Raw genomic sequence first — 16,806 nt, forward strand, 5'->3', positions numbered from 1 at the left:
AATATTCAGTAATATTAAAAAACGATTAACCGCGGAAATCACAACAACAATTCATACTTTCAAACTTTTTTCGTAACGTGTTGTTTTTTTCAAATAAGGGATTGACTTAGAGGACAATGATGTCATACCAACTGAAGCCCAATTCGTAGTGATATTGCCAATTATCTTTTCCAAAATATATGTATCCCCTTATAGTATTACTTTGTTTTATTTAAAAAAGTAAACAACGTTGTTACGTCCTCAAATACATGTTGCCTTTAAACTAACATAGTTAATGCTATTTCATAACAATAAATAATTGATAAATCATCAATATATGTACAAATATTGTATATTAATGACCTATAACTCTGCTGTCATGACTGAAGCTTCAATACTTTTGGAGAAACGTGGGACACAAGAGTGAGTGGTATTTAGGTTATAGTTCAAACAGTTCAAAACCCAAAGCTCTGCACGTATTTGGCCCAGTAAAACACGAAATTCCCGGTTCAATCTTTACTTATCCTGAATGTAATTCATCTCTTTTCTTAATATAGTTATATCCAATCAATATTGTTAAACCAAAACTCCAAGTGCACATCTTTACCTTATAGGTAAACACAGTTCCTGTTAACTTTTGTCACCCTTTTAGTTTTTTTGGTTACAGACACGATACAATTTCGCATACTCTATGTTCTCTCTAATATATAGTTAATGTAATAATTCGAAAGCCGTACTTCTGCCTTAACGCACGCAGCGATGAACAATCCTTTAAAATTTCAACATGTTGGCTAAAAAGCTGGTATAAAATGTGCGGTTAGATTATAAGCTATTTTTGAACTAAGTTAATGGCCAAACAAAGAGCACCTAGATGCACAACTTTGCAGTTATGTTACTTGTCATTACTCTGGCTCGTACACTTTTAGAGATTCGCGCGATACAAAATCATGACAGACAAACAGTTCTGACCATCCCTTCCGTCAAAGTGGATAAATCATTCCGCTTGCTGCATTGGCTTCGAAATAATTGCTATGAAAGTTTGTTCAGGGACTTCTATTCCTATAAATAAATTGATATTTCAAAAGCTCCGTGAAACCAGTAACAACTCATTTTAGCTTTAGAGTTTACATTTGGCAAGTTTAATAAATATTTTGTTTTTAAAAGCAAATTCTAAGTAAGCTCAGACTTTGTTACAATAGTTAAGTACTCATGCACTTTATTGAATTTCATATGAAATACCCGTGTGCTGTTGTGTGGACCGTTACAATGCAGTAGCAACAGTTATTAACGTTGCGTTTCTCGCTAAGTGAATCTTAGACGTTGAGCATTGTGCCTCTACACAGGGTTATTTTTGATTGATCGGCTATATTTTGATATAAGATTTCAGTTCAGTAACAACCTTTATATCTGACGTGAATGTCTTCATTACGAGTCTTTATACAAACATATACGAACGAATTGCGAGACGGGAATTTCATGTAAACCGCTTACTACTTAATTATAATATGAGGATTTAATCCCCATAGGTTAATGTTACCTTCATATAAGACTCGTTCTGTGTAAAAGCTCGTGAAACTTGTATGTGTTTTGCAACATAAGCTTTTCCCTTTTTATTTGTAGTGGTCTTAATACTGAAATATATAAAGTGAATATGAGCGCAAAATTAAATCCGTACGAATGAGTTATTCAATAAGATATGCAATGATTTTAATCCTTCCATGACACTGGTAAATTATTGCATATATATATATGTATTTGTGGACTGTCTTTGACATTTTGTACAGTGTTCTTGTTGATCCTTTTAAGTGCTTGTTCGGACTTAGCAATAAGCATAATAAACGGGTAGATGTCCGGCTACTGGGCTTGTTTTATGAATGCCTACATGTATATACCAGTTCATAGTTTCATTAGGTCACCAGAAATGAATCGAAAAAATCAATGTTGTAATATTGCCATTAGCTGATGTTTAGAAAATCTTTTATATACAATGATCACGATTTTTTGTTTCATCGCAGGGAAATTGTATAAGCATAATGATTGCCAAAATATGAATATTAAGTCAAACATTTTAATGCGCGTCAACAATACACCTCGTTTTCATTTTTTACGAAAAAAATAAAATAATTTATATAAGGAAAAAAATGATTATAATTATAAGATTATTTAAGTATTTCGACAACGTCGATGACGCATTCAAAGCGGATAACAGGGTCATCTGATTGTCATGTATTTGTAGAAAAACAAGCCCAGCTTGATTAGGCGTAAGATTACATACTACAGAAGGCTGTATCTTAACGCAATGTCTTTTTCTTTGGGATCGTTGACATTTTGGACAGTGTGATACATTTGCGAATTGAAATAAGTATAATTTATTTATATTCAGCAAAGTTATTATCTTGAGACCTGATCAATAAGCACTAAAGCGCTCATTATCACTCGTAAACGCAAGACAATATATCGTATTAAGTATTTTTACCAGGGTAGAGTTTCAGACATATTTCTGACGAATGATACATTATATTTACTTTACTCCGTTTTCACCGGGTACGATTAAATTTACGAAGTGTAAATATGCTCCCTTTTAAAAATATATTGTTCAACAAAAAAATGTTTTTATATCTTGATAAACAGTTTGTTGTAAAGTTACTGTAAAATATTGTGTGTTTTTTTTTGTTTACAAGTAACAGCAAGGTACTTTTTGTAACGAAACGCTTGAAATGCCTCACGGGATTGTTACTCTTTCCATATTTGGTAGTACCGACATCTCTGTGTTATCTAAAACGGTGTTTTGTTTCAGCATTGTTGGAATCATATTGTTCTGGGAAGGGCAAGTAACCTATTTTTTGCTGCATAATAAACGAAACTAGGTCATTGGTTCCCCGAGGTACTCAAATGTACTACACAAAATGTATCTTGCTTGAGTCGAAATGAACGCTCGCAAGAGATAAGTTATTGGCAGACGAGTATTGATCATTTTTTAGCAACTGTCTTGTATATAAAAAATATACTTGATAACTGAACCGAGTTGATGTATTTTGCAATCTTTTAAGAAAAAAATAAGTCATCGAATAAACCACATACATATTAAGAAATCGGTAATTTGTGACCATTGACGAATTTTTAGAAACGTATACTTAGTTGTATTTGTTCGCAGAAATGTCAATGTTTTGTGTAAAAAGAAGTGTTTACATTCAAGTCCGAATCCTTCGCAATGGAAACAGTTAAATGGACCATAAGAATTCTTTAATTACAATTGTATAATCCACATGCATTTATATGCAACCATGTACGGTGACATGAAAGGTATAAGTCTATTGGGAAATCATGACTTTATAAATACAGAATCATATATAAGACTAGAACAATAAACGGTGGCGTCATATTATTATTACCTAGAATATTGTATGACTCAAGTTTATGCCTGGTTAGCTAACAATACCAATATACTAGCTCTTCTCTTGGTGTATTGATTACCATAGTTTATGTATGTACTCTGTGCATGTTGTCATGTGACGCTGTGTGTCTATTTATAAGTGCAATTTAGAGATACATCTCCGGTTACCGCATGTAGGCTCGCACTTATTCATTTGTCCAATAACTTCGCCCTCTTATGTAAGTTATCTTATTACGCGAATTGATAATTACATAATGTAAACCAACATTGACAGCTTGAATTTTTAAATGCAACTTAAATGTTGCAATTTTAAGTCCACGTCAAAAGTGATGATACTCTGTTGGATTTTCCATAAATGAAAATGTAACTTGCACATTAGTGTTATAATCAAATTATGAATGTAGGAGATTTGCGACATTTTTCACACTGCTTTAAATGCTTGAACATGCGAATGCAATACAATTTACTATGATACGAGTCTAAGTGAATAGAAACATTTTCCCAACACGGTACTTTTGACATGCAATTTCGCGTTTTATTGTATTTAACTCTTTTTATACCTTCACGGTATAAATACAATATGGAAGTTAAAGGTCAACATAGAAAACTCATCTGCCATTACTTTTGTTAACTGTCTAGGTGTACCTTCGACTTGATCGATTCATTTACTTCAAACATATTAGTAACTACCAGAAATATTGGATTCTGGAATCATAATTGAGGAGTCTTTAAGACAATGCATCATGTGAGTAATTATCAGGTCTCATTTGCAAGACAACCAATAACAAACTATGAAAAATTGATTACTTACTGGAACCAAAAGACAATAAATGGTTTATGGAATAGCATTTCGAGAAAATAAGATATAAGTGTAAGTGAAACAGTTTGGTATCAAAATTGTTACATGACTAAACCATGGATGTTTATTTCTAATATTGGCTGTGAACGATATTATTTTGACTTTTAAAGAATTTAAACTTTATTAAAGCGGTTTTAAACTTCTTTCGAAATCCATAGCAATTTGATTAGACCTGAAATATATATTTTATTTCTTCCATGATAAATTAATCAAACATGTAGATTTTAAACAAATTAAGAAAATATAACTTGATATATAAGTTTAAATTGCTTTAAATAGTCGATTATTACGATTCAACTAAAACCTTGATGTTATGCGTCTTCTTTTGAATTTCTAACCCCCAAAACCGATTCGAAGACGTCATAGCGTGTGTTGAAATGATAAAATGGTTCACAAAGACAGCTTTTCCGTTTTTTCGACATTCACCTCATTACTCGTTTCATCACAAAATAGCGTTATGGCGTCTAGCTGCCGCTGGAGTTGAATGACTTTATCATCCGTAACGTCATCATAAAAGAGCATAGTATTAATGTCTGGAATGTCGTTGACCTTAATAACACTTGAGGGAATGTGAAGGAAATCAAATGGAAGTTAACGAACCCCAACAATATCAGGTTGAATTGCTCAAGTGCTAACGATGCACGACGACGTTTGGCGAATATTATTTAACTAAACTCGTTCGCCTGTATTTAATGTTCATGTTAAATTTAAGGGAATAGCAAGAAACATACAAAAACGTTTAATTATTTAATACTCATTTCGGCGTTTAAAACAATATTAGGCACAAATCTTCAACACTAGAAACACATATTTTGAATGTACATTTTTTGTGAGTGTATAAATCATGAACAAAATGTGTTTGATGTTATAATGCACGCGATCAGAAGATATTAAAAAATATAAGCAAAATCTTAAAAGGAGAAATTTGAAAAAGAAATATTGTCAAAAATAGAACGTTGTTATTATAGTAAGACAAAACAAGAGAATTACAATATGATATTTACACTTGCCTGAGAATATAAACCAATATGAACAATACAATTATATACATTTCTGAATTTTACAAGTCATTGAAACAGGAAATAAAACAAACAAATTCTAAGATTATGCAGTTTTCATTCAAATCCTTATCAAAAATAGGTCAGAGTGATATATTAAAATCAATTAAAGTCCGCAAGTAACAGCAACACAATCGAATACTTTATATACGTTTTCGCAATAAATTGGTCCTCACACATTTGGTTGCAAAACTTAATTATACCACAACGAGTCGTCAACGACGGAATAAGCCATCATGAATTCGAATTGTATTTATTAGTTTTCACTTTTGAATTACGGGTTAACCGACATAACTGGAGTTTTGTGATATTCAAGATATCCTGTTTAACATGGTGTACATTATATCAGGATATGCGTACGCAATGCAGATGTTAATCGACGTTAAAATGTGGGTAAATAAAACATGAATGTAAAGCCTATATACACAATACTGTAAATCATTTCACTTCAACTGAAATATATACCTGCAATATATTTGCAATGTTCACTTTTATTGTGTCGCCTGAAAAGACGACATATAGGGGTTACTTTTGTCGGCGGCGTCGGCGGCGGCGGCGGTGTCGGCGGCGGCGGCGGCGGCGTCCGCATCCCATTTTTGCTTGTCCGGGGTATATCTCCTAAACTATTAGTGGTATCAACTTGAAACTTCATATGTACATAGATTTAATTGAGGGCAAGTGCAGTGCACAAGAACTGTTACTCTTGCTTCCATATATTTAGAGTTTTGCCCTTTGTTATTTTTCATGCTTAAAGTTTTGTCCGGGGCATATCTTGTAGAATATAAGAGTTATCAACTTGAAACTTCATATGTAGATAGATCTCATGGAGGGCAAGTGCAGTGCACAATAACAGTAACACTTGCTTTCTTAGTTTTGAAATTATTGCCCTTTGTTAATTTTCATGCTTAAAGTTTTGTCAGGGGCATATCTTGAAGAATATAAGAGGTATCAACTTGAAACTTCATAGCTAGACAGATCTCATTGAGGGCAAGTGCAGTGCACAATAACAGTAACTCTTGCTTTCTTAGTTTTAAAGTTATTGCCCTTTGTTAATTGTCATGCTTAAAGATTTGTCCGGGGCATATCTTGAAGAATATAAGAGGTATCAACTTGAAACTTCATAGCTAGATATATCTCATTGAGGGCAAGTGCAGTGCACAATAACAGTAACTCTTGCTTTCTTAGTTTTAAAGTGATTGCCCTTTGTTAATTTTCATGCTTAAAGTTTTGTCTGGGGCATATCTTGAAGAATATAAGAGGTATCAACTTGAAACTTCATAGCTAGATAGATCTCATTGAGGCAAGTGCAGTGCACAAGAACCGTTACTCTTGCTGCCATATTTTAGAGTTATTGCCCTTTGTTAATTTTCTTGCTTAGGTTTTGTCCGTGGCATATCTCGTAAACTATAGGAGGTTTCAAACTTATTCCGTAGGTATATCTGATTGAGGGTTCAAATGCCACCTACACTTGAAAGTTAAATGGCAACATCATTGTCTATAAATGAATAAAATGCCAATCTAACAGCTATAATGTCGACAGTAAATAATTCGTCAGGCGACACATCCGACTCGCGGAGTTCTAGTTTATGTTATGAATACTTCGAAATTAAATTGTTAGTTTCAGATTAACATTGTGTACAACTTAATAAACTGTAAAACAATATTTGTTCTTTGACTTAATAATAACATAACAAAATTGATCAAAATCATGCATACGTAGTGTCAACTAATTAAACATTTTAACAGTATTTTCTCTTTGACCTTATAATAGCAAAAACAGATCTCCTATTCGGTCAAGCTCTTGCTTATCAATATACCAGTTACATGTACAAAATAACATTGTATCTATTGCGAATCAATATAATTATGATTTCAAAAAACATGGACCTTCGTTCGAATAATACTGATAAAATTACAAGTCTTGCCGACGCAGATTTTTTTTTATGACTGGAGTTCCGAACGAACCATTCATTATTCATACGCATTACGTAAACTGATATCAAACGTTTAAATATATATATCCCCCATATCTCAAAGTGTCCATTACATTCCACTGTAGCACGTTGATCATATACTACACATTCCCTTCCTCATGTAGTAGCACATGAGTCTGAACAAATTCTCCCAGGCTTTCTCATGTTCTTCGGTCCACATTGCTTCAAGATGAGGCTTGATTGAGCTGATAAACTGGGGCCCCATCAGCTGCAAAATTGATAATTAAAGTGAGAGCATATATGAATCCCTAGGAGAGCACATGCATCGCAACCTAGATCTGGATCTTGATATGCGTGCATATAACGTCCTCTCATCGCTTTGATGAGACGAGTAACAGGTTAAATTCAAGTTCAAATGCTTATATAGATACTATGTTGTTTGCGCACTTGATATTGTATATGACATTTGTCAATTTTGAAATAGTGGGATCAAGATGTGACCCTAGTTTTATTTATAAGTTACAAGTTGTATACAAAGTATAACGCTCGTACACCTATTTAAGATCGAAGAGATTTCTTATGACATGTCACTAAACAATTTCAAAGCGGTAACCCAATCTTCATCAAATGCGCAGCTGATTTAATTGTCGTGTATTTGAACTCTAAAAATAAATATTTGGACAAACGTAAAAAAATCATTAAAGGAAAGACATGACATAATAAAAATCATTCGGAATGTCTTAAATTATATTTCTGCTCTTCATAGATCGACATATGTCAAATTCTTATTTACAGATATACATAATTAAGATTCATCTGATCAAAACTTACGTCGATAAATTCAATTTTCACGGAATAGTTCTTGTGACGAATTCCCAACTCAGTCATGAGCTCTCGTAGTTTGTCCCTGTTGTCAAGTCTATAAATACACTTGTCCACTGTCCCCATTACTCTTAAAGCATGCGCACGAAGAATTGCGTTGTATTCGAGTTCGGACGTGTTTACTGCTCGGAATGACATGAAAGCCTCGTGGACTTCCGGGTGGGTCTCAAACAAACTGAAAATAGACAAAGCATTAAAGCTATATTCTTTAAGATGTTTCCATTTAAGTTTGTTTTACAATATGGCGATAATACTAACCAGAAAACACACAAAGCCATGTAAATAACAAATACATAGAGCGTGTTTTAACATTTGGTTTTGGGATCTTTGTTCAAACGTGAATGATAACAAATTTGAAATGTATTTTTGTATTATTTATATGCTTTTCAGTTATTTCAATCAAGAACAGAAACTGATAATTTTAATCGGTAAGCATAATGTGAGAACCTGTTGACATGGTTTAGTAAGCAACTCCTTCAAGCGCACACTTTACGCCCTTAATATCATTATTTATCAATCAGTTTTGTTGCGAAACGTTCTAACTATATAGGTGAATAAAGTAATAAATATCACGCAAGGTCCGTTTTTCATTCTGCATGTACTATTTTGTATGAAATTGATATTTCTCGCAACAAGATTAAAGCGCAAATTCACATCTCTAATTGCAATTGTTTATAAAGATTAATAACATCAATTGTAACCATAAACTTGATACATACCTTTTTTCATTTAAATTATTTAAATTGTTGTTTTTTTATGCTGCTTTGTAGAGTTAAGCTTCTACTAGCATTAAATATATGGAAAAAAATCGTCTGAGCCGACGAATCAACATATTAGTATGATAAATACAACAGAAAATAAAAAAGAAATATATAATATAAAAAGAAACTTTTATATAAAATCATGAATTGAATAATAGTTGTATCAGTATGTTAAAAGGGCTACATGTGATTGCTAGGTGATTGTTATAATAGATACAATGTCAGAACGTTAAGCATAAATACATAAATACGTTTCAATAAACGAAATGACTACACTAATTAAAATGTACGAATTATTGATAATACGAATTATTGATAACTACATGAGTACAAATAAATTATATTGCATGTATATACAAACAAATACATTTTTTTGGCTCAACGAAACACATACCCTACAAACGTAATAACTCCCACTTTTGCAACATCCTGTTGAACTATTTTCCAGCAGTCTTTCAAAATTTCAACATCTTGCTCACTAATTTCAGGAGGTGGTTTTTGAGGATCAAAAGTAATAGAAGTCTCATTATTATTACTCCTTATCACAGTAGATTTGTTATCACGTTTTTGTGACGATCCAGTTATAAACGTTTTCATGTAATTCAGTAACGACATCTGTTTAATCTTATTGTACCAATTGATGTTCCAGACAACCTTATTACACTGAGTATTACTTGAAATGTAACAATTTTAATTCATTTAAAGTTTCCAAGAACACTATTCTGTTAAAATAATTTTCCGAGTAAATTAAGCGCCACAAAGACCTGTATTGTGAGGTTCCTAGTTTCTTCCCAATATATATACTTGAAACGCTAGTGGGTTGGTTCCGTTATTGGTTTTCGCCGGGGCTGTTATATCAAATAGGCGTTGCTTGGCTGGCTTCTTGATTTGTAGCAGTATTTTTCATCAACAATCGGAAACAAACAGGTGTTTTAATGGAAACTTTTGGTCAGAGGTTATATTGTATTGGTTTACATTATACGGTATTTCGCTGACAGAATCTTCATTTATCTCAAAATATGTGGTACGGCTACAATCTACCGGAGTCTTCGGCACATCTATAACTCATTTGCTTGACGTTTGATGTAATTATCATGAAGATATTCGATTTAAGGTTTCTAGCATGTAAGTTCCGACAAAAATCAGAACGATATATACAACACATTGAACAATTGGGTGGAGTAGACTGGTGTAATGTTTGACCAACCATACTGTACACATAACAAAAAGAAGTCAAAAAAAATAAATATATATTTGACATAGATCAAGCATGGCTGATATATTTCGATAGTATTACGTTTTGTTTATATCACTTATATCACAGATGTTGGAACGAGTCCAGTTTTTTAGTACATGATACATGATATAAACCTTAAGCCCGTGAGTTTTGATAGGGTCGTATTTAAATCATAAGCATTTTCCAGTCTAATACTTTAACAAATGTATCTAGTCAATTCGTCATTTTCAATTTATGAATAAGTGTCTTGGCTAATTTGGACAAACAATATCAAACTAAGCGAAATAATCATTCTTTGCTTCATTTTACAAAGTTCATGTTACTGTAGTAAAATATTTAAATTCCAAAATAATTCAGTAAATTTTAACACCATTGATCTGCTGGATGACAGAAAAAACGACATTAAGATTTGCTATGAGTATTATTTAGTATGCTAAAAGCATTGACCTAAATAAGTGAATCTGCATTATTGACATAAAATAAACCTAAGATCCAAATGGGAACCCGTTTTAACCATTTCTCGAATATTTGTCTTGTGATAATTTAGGTGACAGTTTTGTCCTTTTTGTCCTTGTAAAAGTCATTAACAGTATTTGGTATATTTCCTTCGGTAGACGTATGCCTGTTGCGAATATTCGATGAAATAAAAAGTCTAGGAAATTGCTGAAACTATCCAATTATCCGAAAAATATAATAGGATTTGATCCCGTTTAAGTTCTTAAGAACGTTTTAGTGTGTTTATCTATAAAACAAAATGCGCTTACGTATAGATTAAAAATATTCCTATATTGTGATAGGAATTTGACAATGGTAGAAAGTGTAAACAAATTTACGTTGAGTTAATCAAAGACTATCACAAAGAAATAGTGTATAGCATCATATATTATGTATCCATTAAATACCGTACAAAACGTAAGGAGGGAATATATTCCGGATTTTATACGGGAGAAATTTATATGATATTATCTCTATTTATCATTACCTAATACACCCATCCCATAAAACAAAACCAATGTTAGAAAATTTGGACACTTCCATTTTCTTAATTTCTAGATAATTTTAAGACGTAAAATATATGAACTAAACTAAAACTATCGGTAATGACTGATAATTGTCTAATCAATTTTACATTTTTACTTTGCAAATAATACATGTTTTCTTGTAAATAATGTTAATCACCTTGAAATGTATTGTTTATATTTACTGCGTTCGTGATCCATATAATAAGAATATTAGTAATACTCTAGTAATCCAAGTTCACGTTGACTAGGACTGCAATCTACTAAATCACGTGATTGATGTTCCAATCGGCATTTATTACCTTAGAGACATTTTCCGTTTGGCAATTACCCTTTCAAGTTTCGCTACCTGTCTAGAAATTCTACATATTTGCTAAAGCGATATCGTCATATCTGTAATATATCGATACATTTTACAAGTGTAATGATGGCATTGGATTAATTTCTGTTCCCGAGAAACCGGTAATCCTGTAACAACCCGTTGTTAGTTTTAAAGGTCAAGCTATGGTCAATCCGTATAGTTTATACCCAAATAATCCAGCATTTGTTAAGCTCAAAGTCGATGCTTTAAGCGTCAAGTATTTCGGATTTAAACTGCTGTCTTTGAAAGGACCATGTACGATTAAAAACATGACATGTCAAAAGTCTAATCAAGATTATGTTATTCCTTGCTGGAAATTCATGGTTGATTGATTTTTGATATATTTGTAAATTGTTCAGAAAGCATATTTGCGTAGTTTCGCTCTGTTTTATTTTCGCAGTTTTGCAACGTAAATACGATACGGCAGAAATAAGCACCCGAATTAACTCGAAATAAAAAGTCACATTTATTTTGTTTAAATATCCTCATGTACATGTTACTTAATGAATTAAGTTAATTGATTTATATTAATTACCACATCTATTGGATTCTAGAATCGCGTTTTATGTTTATGAGAATACCAAGACTCATAGCGAGAATTGATAGATTTCGCTTGCCTGGCAATCATATAAAACCCGATAAAATTCCGATTATGAACTTGAACAAAAGAGATAAAAGTGTGTGTTAAGATAGCATTCTTAGCAAAAAAAAAAGAAATATTTAAATGAACCACTTTGTAAATGAATTGTAACGTTACTTAAGCATAACTATTCTGCACGATATTTTCTCCATAGGATTAAATTAAAAAACGTCGTTTCGTTTCGGGACAAACAACTACACAAATGGCACCGTTATAGGACGCAAGACGACACAAATGACGTTGTTTAGGGACACACGACGTCAATTATGACACTGTTAAGGGCCACGCGACGTCACAAATGACGTTATTCAGGGACACGCAACGTCAATCATGACATTGTTAAGGGACACGCGACGTCACATCTGACAATGTTAAGGGACACGCGACGTAAATTATGACACCTTGAAGGGACACGTAACGTCACCTATGACACTGTAAAGGGACACGCGACGTCACAAATAACATTTTCAGGGACACGCGACGTCACAATTGACAATGTTTAGGTACACGCGACAAGGTGCGTGCGACATCACAAATGGCATTTTTAAGGGACACGCGACGTCACATGGACAATTTAAGGGACAAGCGACGTCACATATCACACTGTTTAGGGACACGCGGCGTCATATATGACACTTTTAAAAGACACACAACGCAACAAATTCACTAGGACAGACCTCAAATGTCATTAATTATATTAATTGCTAAATTTTATGATCATATCCTTTGAAAGGTAAAGGACACAGGACAACATTAGTGATTTGACAACCTGATTAACTGATTAACTATGGTTTCTCAATCTAAATGAATGCATTTTGCAATTGCCATTCATTATGTCAGCGTAAAAATATAAGAATGTTAAAGGTCTATCCCTTGAAACTGTTTTGCTTTTTAAATCGATGTCATGCATGCAATGGTATATAGCTATTACATAGTTATGTGAGTTACAACTGTTGTCTTGTGGTGGGGAGGATGACATCTGAATTGAGCAACAGTTCTGAATGATTTCCGCGAAACCACGGGACAAACGTTTGACAGTTATTATATACAAAACCATTTAATAACGGTATTATTACTTGATCGGTTTATCTTAACACAAAAATAAACAATTGTTTCATTACCAGATCTAAAGTTTACTTGAACAAAATGTTAAAAACATTAAAAACAGTTAATAAGATGTCGTCTAAAAATTGGATTTTGGAAATCCCCCTTCTTAGCGCGTGAGGGAAACAGTTCATACTGTAGACCGGGAAGTAGTTCAATGCAAACAAAGAATCCTTTCGTGTAAAACAAAACAAAATGCCAGAGTTGTATTTATATCGCGAACCTGGTAAAAACTGTAATGAACGAGTTATTGCCATATAAATTACTTCATTTTGATCCGTACCGCATTGTAAATACCAACTATTGCACGCTTTGATATTCATTCGTGATAACGATAACAATTTGTAAATGTCAACCGATAGCTGTGCACGACAAAATATCATCTTTAATTCATATTATCCCGATAAACCGTCTATTTTCTCTTTCTATGCACGCAGAATAAGACATTAGCCTACTTTTCGCCCATGAGAGCATGAAATGATATGTCATGACAATGAATCCTTAAAGTTCACATGTTGTCATTCTAAACGGTAAACATCAGTGACGAACATTGTAGAAATATCCAAATGTTAATATCAGTAAATAACAGAGAGCCTACTTACACAACAATATAGGTTAATAGGAGAATATAATCGTATACTAGTATATTCAGCGTGTTATTAAAGAATATGTATGCTGTGTGCGGTCTGCGTAATGGCCTAAAGTTTATTATTCTGTACTAATGAAATGAAAAGATACTGCAATATCTTTTTATTTGAAACGTAACGTACCCACATATACCACCAAAATATTTCAATTCAAACCTAATTCATAATTTTATGTTTTGAAAGTGTTCATGAAATAATTCATTTTCGAAAATAAATTTGATGCGTTTACACAACTTTTTTACAATAAAGCTGCTTTTCGTGAAAAGCATCAAATTCTTTATAAGTCAATAAACACAAATTGAACTATATTTTTGCAATGCTTCGAATAAAAGTAACAATCATATCGTATAAAACTGCAGATGACACTGATATAGTTTAGGTTAATACAGACAGTATGTCTTGGTTATGGCATGTTCCCAGTGTGAATGAACGTTTTTAAATAGTAAATATGCATTGACATTTACAAGCTAGCAGACAATTAGAACTTTACGTGTCCCGTCCGTCCGTACAATTATATGAGGTCGTTTAGAACACATAAAAAGTCAGAGCTTTTTGTTAACATATTAATTTATTTCAATTTACTTCAGTAATAGAAGTTAAAGACCTACAAACAAATATTTTACCGAAACACAACGAAACACAACGAGTACTGCTGATAATTCTTCTTCATAAATTATAATAAAAAATAGTTTTTTTCTACTCATCAATCCTGTGTAATTTCCTTTGACCCTTGTATATGAGTGTAATACTCCTTAATCATCTAACGTCTCTCGTTTCATGACAAATTGTATTTAACTCTCTTTATCAAGTTCGATGACGTGATTGTGAGAAAGTGTACACATGATACCATAGTAGAAATAAAGAAAAAATCAATATCGGGGAAATCGATTTTAAATAAGAGCTTCCTCTAGTAAATGGACAAACAACGGCAAACATGAATTTAATGGGTTCCCTACAACTGTTTAATTTATGATCTTGGGTAATTTGTTAGTAATACAATTGAAAATACAGGATAAATCCCAGTCGCCAACTATTTAGACTTAGTTTGTTAGAAAACAAAATGTAGATGTTTTATGTCGATGGTACGTATATTTTTTTCCTAAAAAATTCAAATTGCGGAAATATGTTGGTATACAAATGTAACATAAGCTAAGCAGCAATCAAGTTCAGTTAAAATGTTTTTATCAAAAAGAGAGTTTTATCCATTTATTTCTTAATTCCCTCAAATACATTTTCCTCAATTATGTGTTTGAGAAGTTTAAAAGACAATGTCTCTTAAGAAAGGATTGAAACTGTACATTGACATTAAAGAATATTGAAATCCCGTTATGCGTCAATGCGACTTGTTATGGTCGCCACACAGCACTTAAAGCAAATTTATTTTGGAAGGTTGAGCTTTAAGGAAATTTGTTTGAAATATACATTATTACGAAAATTGTAAGCATCGATTCACTTTATTTTACAAGATAAAGGTGGCTGTGTACCCTCAAAAAAGTCTAAGATGCTCGTGCATTTTTAAGGCGATTTTAATAAACGAACACCTGCTTAATATCTGCCATTTGCAAACGATGAAGAATGAAATCCTTAAATAATTAATATTCCGAATAAGTCAATACATGAAAAGCTCTTCAGGCAATGCGTCAACAATGCAAGCTGTATGCACTGTTATCAGATGTACATTACTCAAGTCTTTTGTTTGAATAACTGAGATATCTAGACTATTGTTTAACAAATGTTTCCAAGTTTAGAGGTTAGGTATTAAACCATGGTAGAAACCAATGTAAACATGCTGCGGACATGACTTAATAAAGGTCATTTTTAATGACGTCATTACTACCTGCAATGTGTTCATCCATTACCGGACCGGAGATGGGGTTGGTAGATTTTATTAAAGTTGTTAAGCCACTATAATGTGCATACGTTCTAAAAGTTATATATTCATTGTTTCATTATACTAACAGTGTTAAAAATGTCAATAGAACATACAGAAAACACCAGCGCAATATTTTCAACTACCATCTATCACCCCCTGTCGCACTGTTTTCTCTTAACCGTCATGAAATTGACAATATGCTAGAAATACGCAGCCATGTTGGATGTTAATGCGAAAATAATTATTAATTAAACTAGCATTGCAACATTTAAAGACACTTATTATTATAGCTCAGTTCTATAGAACATACAAAATTGGCAATCAGTAACGAATAAGGGATTACTGATTGTTTTTTTCTTAAAATTGTATCACCAGAGCGCCTTGTTTTCCAGCCGATTGTTGCAAAAATGGTTGCAAGGTGTCTCTTGAGTTACACGTGAAATTTAATCTAATAATTAAACATTCGACATTCTTTGCTCGGCATAATCAAATATATACTGACTTTCTTACCGCGAATTTACGTTATGTTGACAATATACTGTAACATTTAAGGCAGTCAATAATTATTTAGTGTTCCATTATAATTATAATTTTATCTCACTTAGTAAAACAATTGTTGGCCATAGATTGTTGCCTACATTTAAATTAAAAGGAAATTTCGATTACAATAACAACAACAAATACTATTGTCGATTCAATTGGCAAATGCTTCTTAAACTGAAAAACACTAGTGTTAACTCTACTGTCAAACTCTAGTCTGCTCAGAATCAGTTATTTCCCTTTGGCATGATTTCCAGCCGATACATACATTATTCCAGTGATGCTTCATTTCTACATGGGCACTTACCTGCGCATGTTGTTGATAACTAATTTACAATGATTGATATGGATCAAAGTATAATTCATACCGAAATAACCTCGAGCAAATAGTACTAGCAGTAGGTATTAAGGTCTATAACAGCAGTCATGTCACCAGTTTAGCATACAAAAAGCATTTCTGATACATTGTTACAAGAGCAAAGATAAAATTGAGATGATGAAAAAGTGTTTAATAACAC

General features: G+C 32.6%; 1 protein-coding gene across 1 annotated transcript; it reads right to left on the minus strand.

Moving 5' to 3' along the window:
• Positions 1–4,977: 4,977 nt before the first annotated feature.
• On the minus strand, positions 4,978–9,614 carry LOC128203007 (cytoglobin-1-like). Its single transcript, XM_052904243.1, has 3 exons — positions 9,262–9,614; positions 8,056–8,281; positions 4,978–7,492 (listed from the first exon to the last, which is right to left on the minus strand). Exons 1-3 carry the CDS (start codon positions 9,480–9,482, stop codon positions 7,358–7,360), a joined length of 582 nt encoding a protein of 193 aa, XP_052760203.1. The 5' UTR covers positions 9,483–9,614; the 3' UTR covers positions 4,978–7,357.
• Between the last annotated feature and the right edge of the window lie 7,192 nt (positions 9,615–16,806).

This window comes from Mya arenaria, chromosome 9 (assembly GCF_026914265.1).
Source record: "Mya arenaria isolate MELC-2E11 chromosome 9, ASM2691426v1".
Classification (NCBI taxonomy): Eukaryota; Metazoa; Mollusca; class Bivalvia; order Myida; family Myidae; genus Mya; species Mya arenaria.